The 15,257-nt window shown below is 41.0% G+C and overlaps 1 protein-coding gene across 1 annotated transcript in view; it reads right to left on the reverse strand.

The window, feature by feature from the left end:
* The window catches only part of fasn (fatty acid synthase), an 80,702-nt gene that overhangs the window by 54,485 nt on the left and 10,960 nt on the right, over positions 1-15,257 (reverse strand). The window contains exons 2-11 of the mRNA XM_059948586.1: positions 13,289-13,428; positions 10,715-10,867; positions 9,513-9,686; positions 8,731-8,931; positions 8,145-8,267; positions 6,480-6,595; positions 4,474-4,608; positions 2,833-3,292; positions 1,083-1,270; positions 790-979 (exon numbers count right to left, since the gene is read on the reverse strand). Coding sequence (XP_059804569.1) covers positions 790-979; positions 1,083-1,270; positions 2,833-3,292; positions 4,474-4,608; positions 6,480-6,595; positions 8,145-8,267; positions 8,731-8,931; positions 9,513-9,686; positions 10,715-10,867; positions 13,289-13,415 — 1,867 coding nt within the window. The 5' untranslated portion in view covers positions 13,416-13,428. The remainder of the gene's footprint in view (positions 1-789; positions 980-1,082; positions 1,271-2,832; positions 3,293-4,473; positions 4,609-6,479; positions 6,596-8,144; positions 8,268-8,730; positions 8,932-9,512; positions 9,687-10,714; positions 10,868-13,288; positions 13,429-15,257) is intronic.

The raw sequence follows: 15,257 nt of genomic DNA on the forward strand, positions 1-15,257 counted from the left end.
CTCACTTCCCAGCGGAAGGAGAAGGAGGAATAAAGTTGAACCTATCCTTATTTGAAAAGTTCAAGTTTATTGTTATCTGACTGTACATATATACAACCAAACAAAACAATGTTTCTCCAGAACATAGTGCACCCAGAAAACATATCACACTCAGCACAGCAAACAAAATATTACCAGAAATGTTAATAAAACATAATTCAAAATTCACATGGTATGCAGCACAGGTAAAATAGCAAACAGAAAGCAGATTGCTGAGCTAGTGATGAGATTTGTGGTGCAGGTATAAGATTTTCCTTTAAATGGGAGGACAACAACTGCTCCAATGACAAGGGCCATTTGACTCCATTTATATTATTGTTCCCCCTTGATTCACCAGGCTAAGCTGGCACAAATCCACCCCCAATGCCGTGGATACTTTACTGGGATATAGTTATATTGCAGATGGTCAACCAAACAGTCACTCTGAATTTGCCTTAATATCAGCACGAGTATGCTTTACAACCTTATAGGAACTATAGCAAAACTCTTCTTACTCTTATCCAACATCTCCGATCGCCCTGTCCCTGCTGCTTCCGCTGATTCTGACAGTAGCCATGGTCACAGCTGCTTTTTCAATCCTTGTAATATAAAGCCACTTGTAACAATCCCCCAGATGAGATCAGCAAATTGACTCTGGCCAAAGAGATTTCATTGACCTCTGCACTTCAGTTACCCATTGGAGTTACCCATTTAATTCTTGCAAAGAATTAAACAGCTTTGTGATGCAAGGGAGTTCAACCAGTCACTTACCAACAGCAGCCATAGCCCCTGGTGGTAGTTTGGCTTCCTTGATACAGCGCCCTCTCCAGTAGGCCGCCAATATAACCTCTTCGTGCGTCAGCGAATCGTCAGCATATCCACAGGCCAGTTCACCCACGGAGTGGCCAACGATACCAGCTGGCTGCAGACCCATAGCATTCAACATGTCTATCTGAGCAACCTGCAGTAACACGATAACGTAGTCACTGATCCTGCAGATACTGGAAATCCTAGCCACCCTAATTAATTAGCTGATTCTTTCACACAATTAGAGCATTTCTTACTTGAATGGCCGCGAGGGCTACAAAGGCATGCACAGTGTCATCAAATGTTGAATCATCTGTACTCATAAGGAGCTTGGATACTTTCAATCCCGTCTTTTCCAGCGCTCTGTCGGAACGCAGAATGGATTCATGGAAAATATCCAATTTCATGAGAATACGACCCATTCCAATCCACTGGGCACCCATACCTGAAGGAAGCATTTCCCATCATTAGAAACATCCAACAACAACCAAGTTAAGATGGTGCTGGTGATATATGACAACATTTAACATGCAGCTCACAAAATTACTTGACATGTAGTACTTCTGAACAACTATTACTGCAATGCATTGTTCAACCATCTAAACAAACAAGCAAATTTACGATCCCCAGAAGGACTTGGTGACAGGATTGTTTGCAATATTTAGTATTATTTTTATTTGCACAGTTTGTCTCTTCCACATTGGTTGTTTGTCAGTCTCTGGGTGCAGTGTTTTCTTCATTGATTCTACTGTACTTCTTTGAACTACTGCAAGAAAATGAATCTCAGAGCAGTACATGGTGACAGATACATGGTGATAATCAATTTACTTTGAACAGATAAAAAATACTGTGGTTAATTGTCACTGACCACTTTAGTTACAATATCGTTCTAGATTCTGTTTAAAAAAAAATTGGAGGAAGGGGTTGAGGAGAGTGCTGGGTGAATACTTCTCTAATCAGAGGGACCATTTAGCAAAACAGAAAGCACACGGCGGGGGGGGGGCGGGGCAATAAGACACAAATAGAGGGTAGAGAATAAAAGAGAATGATTCAAATGTTTTCTACTTTTCTACTAACTGGAAAATCAGTCACTGGTACAGACCATCAAAGATCCTTACAGATCACACATACTTAGCATATTTACTCCTAAAACTATCATATCATTCCGTCAAATTCTTAATAATAACCTAATATCTACAAAATAACTATTATTTAGGTAACTTTCTGCCATAATTAATTGCTGTACCCATGATACATTGGCCATTCCTTTTATCAACACTACTGCTGCTTCGGCAGCAAAGTATTATCTTTTGCCCAAGCTTCACAAGTTTCTTTGTGTAAAAGAGAGACAAATATCAGATTAATTGTTCATTTCCAAGTCTAAGTCGATGTCCATTATATCCAACAAATTTAGCAACAAAATTTAAATTGTTGCTTCAAATTTATTTCACACCCACGCTACAATGTCTTAAAATGTTAGATGTGACAAGAACACGAGTCATCACCACCATTGGTAGTTATCTAATCTTGACCTTGCCTCAGAAATCAACATTTATCAACAAAGATCTCCACCCTGCAGGCCAAGCCATTTTCAGAATTGGGCTGATAATCACTGACTTGTGTAACATGAAATCTACCGTTCTGCAGCAGCAATACAGTACAAAGACTTAAAAGTACTATAAATTACAACATAAATAGTGCAAAGAAAGGAATAGTGAGGAATAGTTCATGGATTCATGGACTGCTCAGTAATTTAACAGTGAAGGGGAAGAAGCTTTTCTTAAACCACTGAGTGTGGGTCTTCATGCCCCTGTACTTCCTCCTTGATGGTAGTAATATCCAAACTACCTGAGGTACATAGTTTGTTTTTCTTTGTGAATGTTGCATATCTGATGCTATCTTCAAGCAAGCTTATCATTGCACCTGTGACTCATCTCTGACTCCAAATGAACTTTGACACATCTCTGTTGAAGTCAACCCTCTTCTCAAAAGTTTTAAGGCACCAACCTGAACAAATATACCACAAAGGTCTTCCGGAAGACTGGATCTGCTGGACTTCTTTAGCGTCTGTTTCACCTCCAACTAGCATGTAACCCCTGTACGGCATCCCAGCAGTGGGCATTATCGAGATATCGTTGAGCATAGTCAGCAAATTGGTATCGTTACTGTGTTGCCTGGCTTGCTCAAGCAGAGTCTCAACAGCTTCAGGTGTCCGGCCGCATGCTTGGACCAAGCGGGGCAAAGTCAGGGGCTCTGAAGGACCGACTCTCTTTGCATTAGGACGCAAAATGACATGAACATTGGAACCTCCAAATCCAAATGAGTTCACTCCTACAATTCCACCAGTCACTGGAATAGGTTCAGTTATTACTTTGAGACACCCATTCTGTAAAGCGGGAACATCAGGGTTGGGGGTTTTGTAGTGAATGTTGGGAGCCCATAAACCGTGCTCCAGGGATAATATAACCTAACAATAAGAAAAAAAAAAGAAAATTCACCTTGGTATTTAATTTTTGCAAAGTGGCTCAACAGATGCAATCCATTTATTTCTAATTACAATTCACACATAGATACAAATACTCATCACGCACTGTGCAATATTAACAGGGAAATTGTTTTGCTGTGATTATTAATGTAAAATTATAACGGGGCATTATAATGAACGGAATTGACGGAGACTAATTCATTGTTCTTTTCTAGCCTCCATGCTTTTTCTTTCAGATAGCCACCAGATATTAGATATTACTGCCAACCTATCCTTGCTGTCATACGCACTGATTTGCACATGACAGAGTTGACACTCCTACAAGAGGACCACAACCTTGTCGTGGAGTCTCGTGTGCCACCATGACCAGGTGAGCCATGTTGGCTGGAGTCAGGGCTTTATGCTTTGGCTCTCGGTAGGGTCACCAACGCCATACCGGTCAAAGAACAGAGGGCAGACTAAGCATGGTCGAGGTTCTGGGATTCAGCTCAGGGTCAATAACACTGACTGGTAAAACAAAACTGCTCTGGAAACAGTCATTCTACATCTGCGTACGACTGTATTCCTGAGTCTCCGCCCGGGACTTGCGTGGCTGACAGGAGTGAAAACTGAGCCACTGACACAATGAAGGAAGTCCTGAACACCGCCAGAGATGGTGGACCTTTACTCCTGCCCTAAACACCAATGGCATAATGGGCAGTAGGTAGAATGGACATTGGAAACTTGAGATGCAGGTGTCCAGAGATTCCTCACCCTGGAGTACTGTACGAGCAATGAGTTACACCATCACATGACTGCATAACACATTCTTGTCCAATTTCATATTCAATGAAAAGTCTGAACACTTTTGCTTTGAAAGAAGCCCTCACCTAAAACTGAGTCCACTTGAATTTTTACTTTGTAAGAAATCAGAGCCAATATTTCTATTAACTTTTCCATTTATCTTTAGATTTACAAGAACATGCAGTTTGCTCAGTGTGCTTAGAGACATTCTTACTACTAATATAGAGATAAATTAGTGCTTCATGGAAAATCTCATTGTTCTTCTTTTGAAATCCCAGGAGATTCTTGCTTTCAAGCGTACTTATCAAAATAGCCCACAGAATCCTAAAAGTTCTCACTCATTGCTGGCCAAGATAACCAGGATAAGGGAAGATACTTGCCTTTGCTAATGCAGCCAGTCCCGATGCAGGCTCTGGGTGTCCCATGTTGGACTTGGTCGATCCCAACAGCAAAGGCTTGCGATCAAATTGGCAGAAGACATTCACAATGCCATTCAGTTCCTGTGGGTCTCCAACCTGCAATACACAATATTGAATGATGAGTGGGATACAAGTGTATGAATGCAGGTTTGTGGGCGGCACATTAGAGTAAAGGCAAGGTACAATGCTTTACAGTGCCGCCGTCTGTAAGGAATGGGCACGCTCGCCTTGTAACCGTGTAGTTTCCTCCGGGTGCTCTACCTTCCCACCTCATTCCACAGACGTGCAGGTTAAGGTTAGTGAGCTGTGGGCATACTATGTTGATGCTAGAAGCACAGCAACACTTGCACAGCACTGGTTTGATTTGATTTGATATAAAAATGACACATTTCACCGTGTTTCAATGTACAAGGGAGAAGCAAAGCTAATCTTTAATCTATTTTTGTTAAATCTGAGTAAAGTCCATTATCTTATGGTCCAGTACTACAACATGCCTGCAAGACACAGGCTGCACAAGGTCTTTGCTGCAAGCATCCACTGATGTAGGCACAAGCAGTATTCTTCTACAGACTTCCCTGGATGTCTTTTGCTTCCTGATGCCCTTCACAGTTCTGCTTCATTTGTGGCCTTCTCTCTTCTCTGAGAATCATCACATTGTCATGGTGGAAAGGTCGTGAGCTTCTGAAGGCAAAGCTGCCTGGAATTTAGGCATTCAGCACCTAGTTCCATGTAGGCTCAATCATGGTGGTAAATGTCCAGGGGGAGGTTGCAGACAAAGAGTGATCCAACCATGACCTCAGTGGCAGAAGATGGTGACACAGAGGAGGGCTGTAGCAGTGAAGGGTCCCCAGTCGCCTTGCGCTCCATACCACTGGACCCTGAACTTGATCTGTCAAGGACCACGTGTTAGCTGCCCATACTTCAGCCTCCCCGCGTTAAACAGAGATATTCTCCGTTAAGAAAACCCACCTGGATCCTGGATTGACCTCTACAGCCATCCGAGGACCTGCCAACAGACTAACCCTTTGAAGACCATCATACTCGACTCAAGTGACTACATTCCTGCTTCTTAACACTCCGTTCTAATGAATGGAGTGCATAATATTTAATTGACATTCCTCTACCACTGTATTATTCCTCGACCGAACCAAGTTTTCCTGAGGGGTTTCAAAAAGCATGAAAAAGCTAAGGAAAATGTCATGTCATTACATATGCTTTTTGCATATGCAAGTTGCTGTGTCACACAGCGACGCAGTGGGAAATCAGCTGGGAACTTAAGTGATCAGGGATCTGCATTCTGGAACCTAATCCATTTGTTCCCTGGCTAAATACTATCCATGAGCGAAAGGAATCCTAGCAGGCATTTAGCTTATAAATCAGGTTTTTAAAAAAAAAATTTAAAAAAAGTGTATTCACCAACAACACTATACAATAATCAGGGTTTCATAAACTATTTACAGCTTCAAATTAAAATATGATTATTAGTATCTACAACACACTCGAGCCCAAGGGAACCACCATTCTTGGAAATTCCCCATTATACCCATAGAAACCATGTGCTCATTCTCCAAGAACACCTAGGCATAGACGTAACCCTGGGGGAAAACAAGCAGGACTTGTGAATGGCAAGCTGTGCCAGGCCCAGGAGTATACATTTCCAAAACTTTGACAGACTTCTACAGACATGTGATGGAGTGTATACTGACACAGCCTGGTATGGAAACCCCGATGCCCTTGAATGGAAAAACCTCAAAAAGCAGTGGATGCAATTCAGTCTACCATGGGTAAAGCCTTTCCATCTCCGAGCTCATCTACACAGAGTACTGTCACAAGAAAGTTGCATCCATCCTGCTGGGGTCAGAAGTGTGATGCACGACGCAGCTCTATGCAACACCTTCCACCCCAGGTCCCCAATGTGCAGGAGGAGGGACCCCTGCCTCGTACATCAGACAGTTGAACAGACAGACCTTGGTTCCTGTGCCGTGGGCTTCAACATATTCAACAGCGGCTGGAGAGATGCCCGCTTCCTCATACACAGCCTTCATTAATCGCTGCTGCATTTCTCCAGAGGGGAATGTTACACCTGCAGATAGAAACCATAGGAACACGATAGGGTAAAAGCAGTCAACAATAATGTGTTATTGTAGATAAACGCCACAGCCTGTATCATGTCACATCAAGTAAACGCTCAGCAACATAGCCTATAAATAGAATGCACACCTGTGTGCCATGCTTTGCAATGAAGTCACTTGACCCTTCCCAATCTTCCCTGGGCAAGTGCTACTGAATAATAGATGAATTATGACAAGAAAAGGTGAGGAAAAGGCTTTCTCCACCCTCGCAAGGAGTTGGTGAAACACAGCATTGCAGAGCCACAACCGGCTGCTCACGTCCTCTCCTCTCTGAGATGGTCACAAGCTCCTTAAATAGGTCAGATTTGTTTACCTGCTGCCTCCTGTAGCTTTTGATTCTTCCTACCTTTATGTAAAAATCTCAAGTTCCAGTGGCCTCAGGTCATTAATACCCATTTTGTTATATAGGCATCCGTTAGTCTTGCGAGACCATGGATTTGCGCCAGGGCGCAGGCCTGGGCAAGGTTGTATGGGAGACCGGCAGTTGCCCAAGCTGCAAGCCTTCCCCGCTCCACGCCACCGATGTTGCCCAAGGGAAGGGCACTAGGACCCAAGCAGCTTAGCACCGGTGTCGTCGCAGAGCAATGTGTTGTTAAGTGCCTTGCTCAAGGACACAACACGCTGCCACAGCTGAGGCTTGAACCAGTGACCTTCAGATCACTAGACCGATGCCTTATCCGTTAGGCCACGCGCCAACACCTATTTTGTTATACTGCTCCTCATTTACAGTTTTATTGCAATTTCACAATAAAATTGTTTCTCCATGAGAATCAGGAGTTAATTTTACTTTGGCCATGAAAAATACACCACAAGACTCCTGAAGCAATTGTTTTCTGTTGATTCTTCATTGTTTAAGTACTGTGCAATCCTATGAAAGAAATTAAGACAGCCGAGTAGAATACTCGACCAGCAAGACTCACTATCACAGACATGGTGGGTAGTTTACACTGCAAAGCTTTTTTGCAAAGATACATGAATATCAATTTATGGGCAAGGAAGACATTACCATCTGGTTATACGATCTGTTGTTAAATATAGAAATTAATTCAGTAAAAGCAGGTACTCAACTGTTAATGATATTCTGGTAGAACTATTATGTTTTTGAAAGTGTTTATGTACCTGCTGTTTCACTGCCTGATCAGTTATCAGAGATCAAGTCATTTGGTGTTAATTTTCTATTTCTGCAGGAAGGGTGAACAGCAATTATCATGCAAATCTTCCCTCCAACTATATACTTCTTCATTTCAAAGTATGCCTTGAACTTTGCTGGTTATACAATGGTTTGCTGGTTATGCAATTATATAATCTGGAATATCATGTATTCTTTGCTGTTGCCAGCATTATAATTTAAAAGTAAGCCTAGAACTGAAGCATTAAGCATAAAAAGCAACTCCTTGCACTAGACTGGAATCTGAATTGCCCTGCCTGTTCAGTGCAAAATTAAGTTTCCTGCACCTTTGGTCTCCCAAACTATTATATCCTGAAAATGATTCAGCACACCTTGTTCCTTATAACCATCAGTGTTGCTTCCTGCGTTAACCAATGTTGCATAAACTCGTTTGGCTGCCGATTTCTTCATCAAAAGAACCACTACAGATGCTTCAGACCGACAGTACCCATTACCTGGAAACACAAGGCATTGTCACATATATTGAGAGGGACACATTTCAGAAGAAAATTTTATGAAAATAACCGTTATTTTGGCAAATCATCACTATAATAGCTTAGATTCCTAAATACGATTAATAATGCAGAATGTTAAAAGGATGTGACAAATGCAATACAAGTAGGTAAACAGAAACCTCACTTGCTGACAAGGTCACCCTGTATTGGCAGCAGACAAGGTCACTTGGCTCAAAACCCAACTATTTAATCTTTTAAGCAGCTATTACAGTCCTATTTCAATTCCCTCTAGGCATGTAGAAAATAACTGAAAACTATCACAACTTTTAATATTAATTATAATAGAAATAAAATTAATTTAAATGTTATGAGAGCCATGCCATTTTTCCTTTTAAACTAAAGAGTTTCAGACACATATTCTACTTGACTTTAAGAAAAAATCATCCAGAATCAATTTTCTTACCTGAGGCATCAAAGGACTTGCAAGAGCCATCAGGGCTGAGCATGCCCAGCTTCATAAATTGGACTGATGTATTGGGTTTTAGCAAGAGGTTGACTCCTCCTACAATGGCAGAATCACATTGACCATGTCGAATTGCCTGGAAGGCATTTTCCAGGGCAAGCAAGCTGGATGAGCAGGCAGTATCGATGGAAGAGCTGGGACCTAACATCCAGATGAAAAAGCTAATTATTTATGGAAGTCCTCAAAAGTACATGCAACATAGACTGGCGGGTGGGGGAGAACCTGTTTACGATAGCTCAAATGGCTACTTCAACACAGGCTCAATAACCCAACCAGTCTTCCCTTCTCCTTTGTACAGTATATTCCTTTTCTTTAACCCCTCTCAGTTGATGGGACTGCAGTAAACCCACTCAGTTCCAAAGTTAACATAAAAACATTCAGAGTATTATTCCTGTTGCTGGGAAACCAGCAATCAAAAGGAAATGTGGACTTCAACTGGAAGCGAAATAAGTTATACAAACCACACCACCCACCACTACTTAATTTCCTGTCCAGAGTCACCTTATGTATAGACACTCCTGTGCCTAGCATCACTTAATGGACGTACAATGTATACAAGATATTATATGTATTTATAGTGTTTTTTTACTACTGTGTTTACTTTCTTTTGTGCTACATCAGACCTGGAGTAACAATTATTTCATTCCCCTTTACACTTGTGGATTGGAAATGACATTAAACAATCAATTTCTCAGAAAGTTTTTGAATTGAAGTTTCCTCACCTTTCAAATCGAAGAAGTAGGAGATCCTGTTTGCAAACATGGCATGCTGACAGCCAGTCATGCTGTACCCCAGCAACTCTTCTGGGTCTCTACTGAAGGCTTCAGCTGCCTCAGAGCCACTCACTCCAATCCAAACCCCGGTATTAGTACCTCGCAGAGATGTGGGGTTTATACCTAAAGAACAGATGCAAAATAAACTGGACCACTTGGACAGATTCAAAACATAGCGGACACGTGCACAATCATGTCAACTTTTTTTCTTAAATTTTGGTACCAGGGTGGAAAAGCAATAAGTACTGTACAATGTTATGTCTACAGGACGGATGCAACACTATCTCAGCTGACTGAAAATCATGAGAGAAGTGACCAAGCGAGGGAGAATTACACTCCAGGAATCTGTTTCTCACTACGAAATGGGACTTGGCAGGGAGGATGCTGTGGTCGGCATGGACCAGTTGGGGCAAAGGGACTGTTTCTGTGCTGTACATCTCCAGGATTCTATGATGTCTGACTATAGGTAAGTCAGTTGAAAAATGTGGGGGGCAGGTTCTTATGCTTGTTGCAGTAGACAGACACCATATTTTTTGATGGAGACATAGAGGGGGTACAGAGGTGAACATGAAATTTCCAGGTATTGGCAAACAGAAAAAAAAAAGTGACATTAAACTAGCTCACCATTTCCTTCTCTTTATCTAATGCTTCTGATATTTATTTTAAGTTTCTGTAAGCAACCACAAGCCACCAAGTTGATGGGGTTGGGTGGTTTAGGACGATTTGCAGCTTGCTATCTTTCCAATTACACCACTTATCTGATTTAACCAAAATGTATGTTTTAAAAAAAATACTCCTATTTGAAATGAACAAGAAATTAAACTTTAAAAAAAAATCCAACTCAGTTGGAGAGAAATTATGACCACTAGGTAGGAGTCAATTAATGTCCAGGGCAAAATCTTATTGGGATATTAAAGAACATACAGACATGTAGTCAACCAAGAGAAGAATACAGCAGTAGCAACAGATATAGAAGATTCATGGCATACAAATGTCTTGTTTTGAAGAAAGGAAGAGAATGAGATTTATTTTAATTGACTTTAACCAGTATCCCATTGTGGACTGAAAGTTAAGCATCTGATTGAAATATATACTATGTTATTTCTACAGCCTGATAAAATATCTTCCACAGAAAGTTTAGGTATGGTTACCTCCATCCACAATTGCCTCGTACGTAGTCTCCAATATGATGCGGAGCTGGGGGTCCATTGTGTGTGCTTGCTTGGGATGGACACCAAAGAAGGATGCATCAAACTTGCTGATGTCCTTCAACTTGCCACTTCGGTGAGGAAGCCCATATAATCCTGGGAAGAACAAAAGGTCATGTTAAAGTTGGACACAACCGGTTACTTTGTGCTTATGCTGCGATATGGAGATGTGTCTGCACTGCCTGTGCTCATAAGAGATTTCGTGTCACTGATTCAAAAGAAAACCAGAGCATTATCCCAGCAGTTAAGAGTTTGTTCCTCAGGCAATTGAGTGAATGAGCTAGGGATCTTATCTTTGAATAAAGGAAGAGGAGAGGGGACTTGATAAAGGAGTTTAAGATGATAAGAGACACAAGTTGAGAGGAGAACCAACAACTGCCCCCCCCCCCCACCACCAGGGTGGAAACGGTTAATACCAGGTGGCATAATTTTTTTTTAATGGTGATTGGAGGAAAATATTGGGGGGTTGGGTATGCCAGAGGTAGATTATTTTGTTGCACAGCGTGGTGGGTGGCATGGAACTCACTGCCATGTTTGGTGGCAGAGGCAGATACATTCGGGATATTTAAGAGACTCATAGATAGGCACATGGCTGAAAGAAAAATGGAGGGTTATGTGGGAGGGAAACACTGTTCGCTCCAAGCTGTGCAGTAACTGAAATGCTCCCACACACATAGCTTTTGTTGCCATGCAGCCAGAAAAAGTTTACAAAACGTGAAAGATTTCCTTTGTTGCACTCTACCTCATTATACCCTTCAATTAATAATTAAACTCAAAAAAGTATGTGATTTTGCAAATTTCATTCTACACATTCATTAGCATATTACAAAAAACCTAAAGTGCCACACAGTTTTCAGGCAGTATAAAGCCTTCCTGCTTAGAGCAATGGCTGGTCCATGCAGCTGTAAAAAAAATAAAAAGAAAGTTGGAGAGAAGCATTAGACTGACCTTGGGGCATGTTAATAGATAGGTGAGCCAAAGGGCCAAAAATGTGCTGCGCTGTTCTATGTAATGCAATTCTTAAAAAAAAATATCCAATTATAATATTGCTGTTGGTCAAAATTGTAGAGCCTTAGACATAGGAATAGGACCTTTGCTCACCACATCCAGCTAATCTTTTTGCCTATGGCTTAGCTGCATCTGCCCATGCCTACTGAGTGCCTGCCTAAATGCCTCTTAAATATAGTAATTATCAGTTCGATTTTCAGCAATACCTTTGCTATCAATCTTTAAAAATATTTTGATAGCATTGGAGTATTTGAGGTTTTCTGTAAAGCACATTTTATAAATGTCTTCCAAGCCAAATCTTACTTTTTTTAAAATCCGCAATTCACCACTTTGAAAAGGAATGAGAATTGAAACCAGTTCAATTTCCTGGCACTAGTAACCACAGAGCAAATTAAAAAGGGGATTAGCTGCTTACTTTGTTTTAATGAATAAGTGTGTACAGGGAGTTGTTGAAAATTAGGAGAATTTAGAATATGCAGAATTATAATGTTCACAGTTATACTCAAATTGATGCAAGTACTCAATGGAATTTGAATGCTTCTTAGAGTGACCATCTTTTTGTAAATGAATGTAATATTCATTCTGCTTTAGTAATGACGACCAACAGTAGCAAAACAGTTTCTCATTTAATCTCTATTCAATATCAAGTCACAGACTGAAAGAACTCCCATCTCCCATGGCAATTGCACTACAGGAATTTTAAGTATCTACATGAGCCATCAGAAATCAGCAGGCACAACATTAACTTTATATCTCATTCAAAAAAAAATCTTTTAACAGTGAACTCAAAAGCCCCAAGTTTCCAATACCAATGTGCGTTATGATAAAATATGTTACCAAAGGAGCCAAGTAGACATGTAATTGTAACAGCTAAACTTGTGGAGTTTAAAAATAGAAGATATGTTTTTTGGACCGTTAAGGTTACATTCCTAATACAATTTAAATTATTGGGAAAGTAATGAATAATCTCCTGCTTTTCACTGCTGCAATTCAGAATGCACCTCCAATTTTCATTCTTGACTATAAAACAAAACAAAAACAGTAACTCCAAGAAGAAAGACATTCCAGACACAGGATTGGCCCTAGCTCTGAATTTATACTACAAGGAGAGGAGCTAAAGAATTTTTATGCTGCTACAAGAAACTTATTTGAATATAAAACTAATTACTCTAGCTTCCTTGAACAAATAGTCATAATATTTTGTTTAAAAAAAAATCAGAAAATGTTCGGTGGCTAAAGGATCTCAATCATACAAAGTCATTGCTTATATTTCTCTAGAACTTCATGCACCTTTCTTTCTGCTTTCAGTGCCATTATTAAAACATTGGATAAGTATCGTAAAGAAAACATACTGTTAAACATTAAATCACTAAGGAGCGTGAAACCAGAAATCACACGACTGCTGAGCATCACGTAAAAGCTTCAAGAAGCCTTTTCTTAACAGCTTATTATGCTCATTAATCATAAAGGTGAAGAAAACCAAACTATTTCCATTCTCTCATTACTCACCTGGCTTCCATCGTCTATCATCATCTGTTACCATGTCAATGCCATTGATGAGATTATCCCAAAATTCTTGCAGGTTGTCTGATTCTGGCAGTCTTCCTGCAATTCCTGCTATCACTATTTCCTCCATTTTGGCTCTTCGACTGCAATCAAAAGCAGAGTAAGAATGAACCATAAACCTGCACTTCTTGGCCTCAAATGTCCCAGAGACAATAAAGTACATTTAAAATGTATTTTGTAACACAGGAAGGTACAGTACCAAATTGTGGAAGCCAAATCAAATTGATTTTGGGGGTGGGGAGGGGGTGGAAAGAGAAGAATCAAAATAAAAGACATTCAGGTGTTGACTGTTTGCTGCAAAATGTATCCCCACATCAAACTCATGGGGTTACTGAACAGGTTTAAATAAAGGTCATGGCCAGTTTAAAGAGTGGTCATGCCTGCTAGTGGTGCTGAGTTTGCTGCTGCTAACCCCATTCCAGAAGCTTTGTGCACGTGAAAACAGCCAAGCCGAAACAATTCCATTTTCTGACCCGATCTGAACAAAGGAAACTTTGAGAGAGATTTTCTGAGCAAGACCCAGTCTACTGAAATAAACAGGTAACTTCTACGTCCATCACCCATGCAAAGTACTCCAAACCCAGTGCCTGACACCATTCATCAACATCCATCTTCAAAAGGTCCATAACACTAGTTTGATCAAAATATTAGCAGAATCAGGATCTATTTGTGCTTTTTAAAATCAAACAAATTTCACATCCTGGTCAGCCTTTCAAATGGATCACAGAAATCCCGAATGTATCCCCTCTCCCTTGCTTTGCACAGAAGCCGGTGTAGCAATTAAAATTAGGAGTAAAAAAAGACCCAAAACATTGTTTTTGCATTGTGGATAATGGTGCAATCTAAACTTCAGAAATGAAGTCACTCTGTAAAAAATTTCTTTTGCTCCTTATTAATATGCAATTTTTCTGTGTCTGTTCCCACTCATAGCCATGGAATCATGATTACAGGTTCAAAGTACAATTAGATCATTTCTGATAACCTCTTCCCTTACATCTGCCCATTCACCTCCTCCCTTAGCTCCATTCTGGGCCGCAAATAGTCCTTTCAGATGAGGCAACACTTCACCTGTAAATCTGCTGGTGTTGACTACTGTATCCAATGCAGCCTCTTCTACATCCTATCCCTATTCTGATATCTCAGGCTGTGGCCTCCTCTTTTGCCATAATGAGGGTATTCTCAGGGTGAAGGAGCAACACTTTACATTCTGCCTAGGTAACTTCTAACCTGATGGCATGACCTTCGATTTCTCCTTCTGGTAATTTTCTGTTCACTCCCCCTTTTTCTAGTCCCCTCTCTGGCCTCTTACCTCTTCTCCTCACCTGCCTACAATCTCCCCCTGGTACCCCTCCTTTCTCTGATGCTCCACTCTCCTCTGTCAGATTCCTTCTTCTTCAACCCTTTACCATTTCCACTCCACTGGCTTCACTAATCATCTTCTAACTAGTCCTCCTTCCCTTCCCTTCACCTTTTGATTCTGGGATCTTACCCTTTCTTCTCGGTCCTGAAGAGGGAACCTTGACTGTCTACTCGTTTCCATAGATGCTGCCTGACCTGCTGAGTTCCTCCAGCATCTTGTGTGTGTTGCTCTGGATCCTTACCTTCACCAGATTAAACTAAAAGGCCAGATATCTGCAAATTGTTTGCCCAGCACAGGTGGCCAATTCATCATCGTACTTCATGCTTCCAGAATGCACTTGGCTCGTTTCAAACCTTAATGTAACAGCACAAAGCTTCCAGCACCACCAGACAAATTTGCTAGCTATCCACTCCCATCACCCAGTCACTTTTGAAGTCTCCTGTCTCCGCTGACGGCACATTTTGCGATATTTTCAAGACTCTGCAGGTGCACCACTTTTTCTGCACAGTTATCAGTACTAGTCTCCTATCTTTGCCACGTCCCCAAAACCAG

This window comes from Hypanus sabinus, chromosome 23 (genome assembly GCF_030144855.1).
Source record: "Hypanus sabinus isolate sHypSab1 chromosome 23, sHypSab1.hap1, whole genome shotgun sequence".
Taxonomy (NCBI): Eukaryota; Metazoa; Chordata; class Chondrichthyes; order Myliobatiformes; family Dasyatidae; genus Hypanus; species Hypanus sabinus.